The sequence below is a fragment of the Leopardus geoffroyi genome, chromosome D1 (assembly GCF_018350155.1).
Source record: "Leopardus geoffroyi isolate Oge1 chromosome D1, O.geoffroyi_Oge1_pat1.0, whole genome shotgun sequence".
Classification (NCBI taxonomy): domain Eukaryota; kingdom Metazoa; phylum Chordata; class Mammalia; order Carnivora; family Felidae; genus Leopardus; species Leopardus geoffroyi.
In genome coordinates, this window is record NC_059329.1 from 100,645,633 (window position 1) to 100,652,919 (window position 7,287).

At 38.4% G+C, this 7,287-nt stretch overlaps 1 protein-coding gene across 1 annotated transcript; it reads left to right on the plus strand.

Annotated features, from left to right (window-relative positions):
* Window positions 1-1,163: 1,163 nt before the first annotated feature.
* On the plus strand, window positions 1,164-2,093 carry LOC123602624 (olfactory receptor 4A47). Its single transcript, XM_045487082.1, has one exon. It carries the CDS (start codon window positions 1,164-1,166, stop codon window positions 2,091-2,093), a length of 930 nt encoding a protein of 309 aa, XP_045343038.1.
* The last annotated feature ends 5,194 nt before the right edge of the window (window positions 2,094-7,287 follow it).

Sequence of the window (7,287 nt, forward strand, 5' to 3'; positions counted from 1 at the left end):
TCTTCTGCCCATTTCTTCACTGGATTATTTGTTTTTCAGGTGTTGAGTTTGGTAAATTCTTTATAGATTTTGGATACTAATCCTGTATCTGATATGTCACTTGCAAATATCTTCTCCCATTCCATCAGTTGCCTTTTTGTTTTGTTGATTGTTTCCTTTGTGGTGCAGAAGCTTTTTGTCTTGATGAGATCCCAGTAGTTCATTTTGCTTTTATTTCCTTTGCCTTTGGAGACATGTTGAGCAAGAAATTGATATGGCTAGGGTCAAAGAAGTTGTTGCCTGTTTTCTCCTCTAGGGTTTTGATGGTTTTCTGTCTCACGTTTAGGTTTTCATCCATTTTGAGTTTATTTTTGTGTAGGATGTAAGAAAGTGATCCAGTTTCATTCTGCCAGTTCTCCCAGCACCATTTGCTAAAGAGACTGCCTTTTTTCCATTGGATACTCTCTTTTGTTTTGTCAAAGATTAGTTGGCCATACATTTGTGGGTCCAGTTCAGCGTTTTCTATTCTATTCTATTGGTTTATGTGTCTGTTCTTGTGCCAGTACCATACTGTCTTGATATGAAGGTTAAAAATTAAGGGAGAGACACAACACTGGTGTGCTTCCCCATTGATTGGTCAGGAAAAGGGGGCATATCCAACCACTGAGAAGTATCAGTGAGGGAAGACACAATCCTTCAGTGACCTTCTATTCCTAATTTGACCTACTCACATCGAATATGTCAATTACACTACATTGGTCTCAAGTATTTCACTTTTGTGACTTTATAAACTATGCACCTTTTCATGGAATTCCCTTGCCCTCTTTTCTTGTCCTTCCACTTTTCCTTTAAAACTCAGCTAAAGCATTGCACCTCTGGGAAGCCTCTGACTCCTGTCTGGCAGATATATTCCTACTCTGTGACCTTCATATTGTGGGGCTGTTTTTATATTGTCACTTTTTGGTGATTATTATGTATGCTATCACTAAATGTAGGAAACCATGGCTTATTCAACTTGGAAATCACAATGTCTATAAAACATTTGACACAAGCAGGCACTCTTTCACATTTTTTAATTGAATGAATCAATGAAAGATTACTCTTATAATGCATTTAAAAGGTTTTTCCCTTGTTTTATAGGTCTCCTGCTTCTAACATGAGAAATCACCTCCTATGCAGATTAGATGGAAGCAAGAAACAATGTAACTTACTTTGTCCTCTTGGGTCTCACACAGGATCCAAAGGAACAGAAGTTCCTTTTTGTTATGTTCTTGCTTTTCTATATTTTCACCATGGTGGGAAATTTGCTCATTGTCATGACTGTAACTGTCAGTAAGACCCTGGGCTCGCCTATGTACTTGTTTCTTGCTAACTTATCTTTTATGGATGTCACTTATTCGTCTTGCATTTCCCCCAGATTGATTTCAGACTTGTTCTTTGGGGAAAACACCATATCCTTCCAATCTTGTATGACCCAACTATTTGTAGAGCACTTTTTTGGTGGATCAGAGGTTTTTCTTCTGCTGGTGATGGCCTATGACCGCTATGTGGCCATCTGTAAGCCCTTGCATTATTTGGTTATCATGAGACAGTGGGTGTGTGTTGTACTCCTGGTAGGGTCCTGGGTTGGGGGTTTTATGCATTCAGTAATTCAAGTTAGCACTATTTATGGGCTCCCATTCTGTGGCCCTAATGTCATTGATCATTTTTCCTGTGATATGTACCCCTTACTGAAACTGGTCTGTACTGACACCCATGTCATTGGCCTGTTAGTGGTGGCCAACGGAGGACTGGTCTGCACAATTGTGTTTGTGCTCTTGCTCATCTCTTATGGTGTCATCTTGCACTCTCTAAAGAACCTTAGTCCGGAAGGGAGGCGGAAAGCCCTCCAGACCTGTGGTTCCCACATCACTGTGGTGGTCTTCTTCTTTGTGCCATGTATTTTCATGTACGTGAGACCTGCTAAGACCTTCCCTATTGACAAATCAGTGAGTGTGTTTTATACAGTCATAACCCCCATGCTGAACCCCCTGATCTACACTCTGAGAAATTCTGAGATGACGAATGCTATGAAGAAACTCTGGAGGAGAAATGTTATATCTCTCAGTAGATAAGTGTATGATCCACCATGAAGAAAATAATTTAACATTTGTGCCCATCTCCTCAAATGTTAACGTCTGTTTTATTGTAAATGCACTTACAGTAGGAGTCAATAAATAATATGTAATTGAGTAGTCAATGAAAGTTTTATAGTTACACTAATTTTTATGTATTTATTTTTTTATTCATGTAAAATTAATATAAAGTGTTATATTAGTTTCACATGCACTATATGATTTAACAATTCTATACATAGTGCTCATCATGAGAAGTATATTCTTAATCTCCAGATGTAATGAAGTAACCAATGACATTTTTGTAGTTCCACTAACATTTCTTTCAAAAAAATTTTAATGCTTTATGTATTTTTGAGAGACAGAGAGGGAAAGTGAGAGGGGGGAGGGGCAGAAAGAGAAGGAGACGCAGACTCCAAAGCAGACTTCAAGCTCTGAGCTGTCACCTTAGAGCCCCACGTGGGACTTGAGCCCATGAATAGCAAGATCACAACCTGAGCCCAAGTTAGACACTTAACTGACTGAGCCACCCAGGTGTTCCTAGTTGCATGAATTTTTAATTATTGGCTATACTTAATTTATTACTTTCATTCGAATTCTTATTTTTATATTTAGTTGGATTGATTTTCTTCTTTAGCATACAGTGTTTTATTAGCTTCATATGTGCAATGTAGTGATTCAGCAATTCCATTCATCACCTGGTGCTCAACATAATACGTGCATACCTTAATCCCCATCACCTCTTTAACCCAACCCTGCTTCTCCTCTGGTAACCATCAGTTCTCTATGATTAAGAGTCTATATCTTGATTTGTATCTCTCTTTCTCTCTCTCTCTCTCTCTCTCTCTTTCCCTTTGCTCATTTATTTTGTTTCTTAAATTCCACAGGAGTGAAATCATGTGGTATTTTTCTCTCTCTGAATTATTTTGCTTGGCACTATACTCTCTAGCTTCATCCATGTCATTGCAAGTATATATATATATATATATATATATATATATATATATATATATATATATCTCCATGTCATTGCAAATATATATATATAAAGACAGACCTTTACCCATCCCTCACATAGTCCCAGGTCTTCTTACATACATAGTTATTGTATTAAGATTGTTATTGCTTCTAAAATTGGTCTATTAATAATCTTTGCTAATAAAACATGTGTTCATGTTTATGTCCTTGTGTATAACTTTTACATTTACTACTCAGCCTCCTGAAGTCCTTTCCACACCTGTCTATAGATGTAACCCATTCTCAGGTTGCTCATACTGCTTAACTTCTTTATGAAGATACGGTGAAATTAGTGTTTCCAGTCCTTGCCGTATTTTCCCCAATTTTTTTTGTTACCTATGGCTCTGCAATGAAGTCTTACTGAAATTGTGTAAGTATGAGTTTTTAGAAGTGGAATTCTTGGATCAATTGGTATACATATTTAAATGTTGATGTTTGTACTTATTGCCCAAATACTGTCCATAAGCTCATACCAAACTACACTACTTCCATAAGTCTAAAAATGCCTGTCCAGCTTCAAAGATGTGTCTATATATGAACACAGAGGTCTGTATCTGACAGCGCGTGGGTCAGTATCTGACTATGCATATGAATGCTTATGTGTATGTATATGTATTTGATATGATCACACACAGGTTTGTATGTATTTACACACAGGGCTATATCTTACCACACACAGGTCTGAATCTTGAGCACATATGAATTTTGTCAGGACTTGACTGAACAATTTTTCTGTTCCATGTGGCATGGACTGAGCTCCCTTGGCTTTTAGGGAGTATTTTGGATGACTTTACTCTTGTGAGTGGTGCCTTGGCAGGGATAGCTAGAAGACCAGGCTCTCCTGGCTCCTTCTCCTTGCATGTAGCCTGTCTCTTCAGTGAGTTTGTCAGACTTGTAAAATGGAAGTTCAGGACTTTTGGAGGGAGGGCACAGAAGGTATTAAGCCAGTTAAAATCTCATCCCATCCTGACATCAGCTTGAAATTCAGGATCTCGAGTTCTAGATCCAGACTGCATCTGACCAAATGAAAAGGCAACCTATGGAATGGGAGAAAATATTTACAAGTCTTATACCTCACAAGGGGTTAATATCCAAAATGTATGAGGAACTTATACAACCAATAGGAAAAACAAAACAAAACAAAACTGATTAAAAACTAGGCAATGGATCTGAATAGACATTTTCCAAAGAAGACATACAAATGACCAATAGGAACATGGAAGGGTGCTCAATATTATTAATCACTATGGAAGTGCAAGTCAAACTACAATGAGATATCGCCTCATACTTGTTAAGATGGGTGTTATCAAAAAGAGAAGAGATTACATTTGCTGGTGAGGATGTAGATAAAAGGGATCCCTAGTTCACTGTCTTTGGGTATATAAATTTTTCAACCACTCTGGAAAAAAGTATGGAGATTGCTCAAAAAGTGAAATAGAACTACCATAATACCCAGAAATTCCACTTCTGTGCATATATCCAAGAATATGAAATCAGAATTTTGAGGAGATATCTTCACTCTCATGTTTGTGGCAGTATTTTCACAATAGTCAAGACATGGAAACAATCTAAGCATCCATTGATGGATGAATGGAAAAAGAACAGTGGTATATTCGTACAAGAGAATATATTAAGGTATAAAAAAGAAGAAAATTGTGCCAATTGCAACACTGTGATAGACTTTGAGGGCATTATGCTAAGTGAAATAAGTCACACAGAGAAAGACAGATACTCTATCATCTCATTTATATGTGGTATTGAAAAACCCAATTTATAGAAGGCAAGAGAATGGTGGTTTCCAGGGCCTGGCGGGTGGGGGAAATTTGTCAATGTTAGTTAAAGGGTACACGTTTCTAGTTATAAGTTGGATAAGTTTTGGGGAGCTAGCAGGGTACAGTAGTTAACAATAATGTATTATATAGAAATAGTTGCTGAGCGAGCGAATCTTAAATGTGCTCATCCCCCACAAAAATTCCAGTTATGTGAGGTGACATACGTGTTAAGTACCCTTATTGTGGTAATCATTTTGCAATATATGTATATGTCGGATCAACATGTTGTACACCTTAAACTTACACAAGGTTATATATCAGTTGTATTGAATAACCCTGTGAAAACACAAGTAAATAAAATTAGACTTTGTGAATTGAAAAAAGAAAGTCTAAGAACCAGAGACTTGTTCTTTCTTCCCTGTGTCCTGCATATGTTTTGGAGGTGGACAACCTAGTTAAGAGAATGTGTGAGACACACCTTAAATCTTTCCGAAGTCTCACTAGGGTCTTACATCTACAACACTGATGATTTTTCTTCTGGTGCCATTTCTTACTCTGAGAGCTTTTTTGCTCTTTGGAGACGCTATGGATGAGAACCAGCTTTATACCAGAACCCAGCAGGTCTTGAATCCTTACATGTTTCTCCTGAATTCTGCTTGAGAACTTGATAACAGTCATGCTTTTAACTCACCTCTCTATCTCTTTTTTTGAGGTTAATTTATTGATTTTGAGAGAGACAGAGACACCATGAGTTGGGGAGGGGCAGAGAGAGAGGGAGAGAGAGAATTCCAAGACCCAACATGGGGCTCAAGTTCACAAAACCACAAGATCATGACCTGAGCTGAAACCAAGAGTCAGATTCTCAACTGACAGCCACCTAGGCACCCCTCACCTCTCTTTATCCATCCTTCAACATATCATACATGGCTGAGGAACCAGCTGGCATATTCAGTATTATGCTTGGAAATCACAGTCACATCCACCTGCTCCCCCACCTGTTCCTATTTTCCACACTACTACAGGTGAGGGTATTACCAAACTTTGCTAGCACTTGGTAACATGAATCACTTTCTCTTCAGCCTCCAAGCACAGTCCACCCTGTCCTTCAACAAAGCTTTACCTACAGATGCCTCGAAGCCCTTACAGCCCCAGCAACTCCTGGGGCCAGGGTCAATGCCATGTACTTTACATTTCTGTTATGGAAGCACCACAGTTCCAGCTTCCACTCTTTGCTCTGGTTATCTTTTGCTACATGGCATAAGACTTTGAAATGTTGTGAGTTAAAGCCACAACCATTTAAATTTGCCTCACAATCTTGTGGACCAGCAATTCTGGCAGAGGTTAGCTGGGTATTTTTTCTGCTTCATGTGGCATGGACTGGAGTCCCTCTGTGGTATTCAACTGATAACTGAGGGATCTACAGGATTCAGGGCAGCTTCATTCCTATTCAAAGTGGCTTGGAAATGGTGACTGGAAAGAACCCACCGGTCCCTCTCCCTATCCAGTTAAATGTAGGACCACAGTCAGGATACTCAGACTTTTAAAATTTAAGTATAAGTTGGTTAGCATATAGTGTAATAGTTTCAGGAGTAGAATTTAGTGATACATCACTTACATATAACACCCAGTGTTCATCCCAACAAGTGCCCTCCTTAATGCTCATCACCCATTTAGCCCATCTCTCCCCCCACCTCCCCTCCAGCGACCCTCACTTTGTTCTCTGTATTGAAGAGTATCTTATGGTTCGCCTCCCTCTCCATTTTTATCTTATTTTTCCTTCCCTTCACCTATGTTCATCTGCTTTGTTTCTTAAATCCCACATCTGAGTGAAATCATGTGATATTTGTCTTTCTCTGACTGACTTATTTTGCTTAGCATAATACACTAGTTCCCACCACATTGCTGCAAATAGTAAGGTTTCATTCTTTTTGATCACCGAGTAATATTCCATTGTATATATATCTATATATCTATATCTATATCTATGTCTATATCTATGCCACATCTTCTTTATCTATTCAGCAGTTGATGGACATTTGGGCTCTTTCCATAATTTGGATACTGTTAGAAACATTGGAGTGCATGTGAACCTTCGAATCAGTATTTTTGTATCCTTTGGATAAATACTTAGTAGTGCAATTTGCTGGGTTGTAGTGGATTTCTATTTTTAATTTTTTGAGGAACGTCTACACTGGTTTCAAATTGTTGCACGATTTTGCATTCCCACCAACAGTGCAAAAGTGTTCCCCGTTCTCCACATTCTCGCCAACATCTGTTGTTTCCTAAGTTGTTAATTTTAACCATTTTGACAGGTGTGAGGTGGTATCTCTTTGTGGTTTTGATTTGTATTTCTCTGATGATGAGTGATGTTAAGCATCTTCATGTGTCTATTAGCCATCTGGATA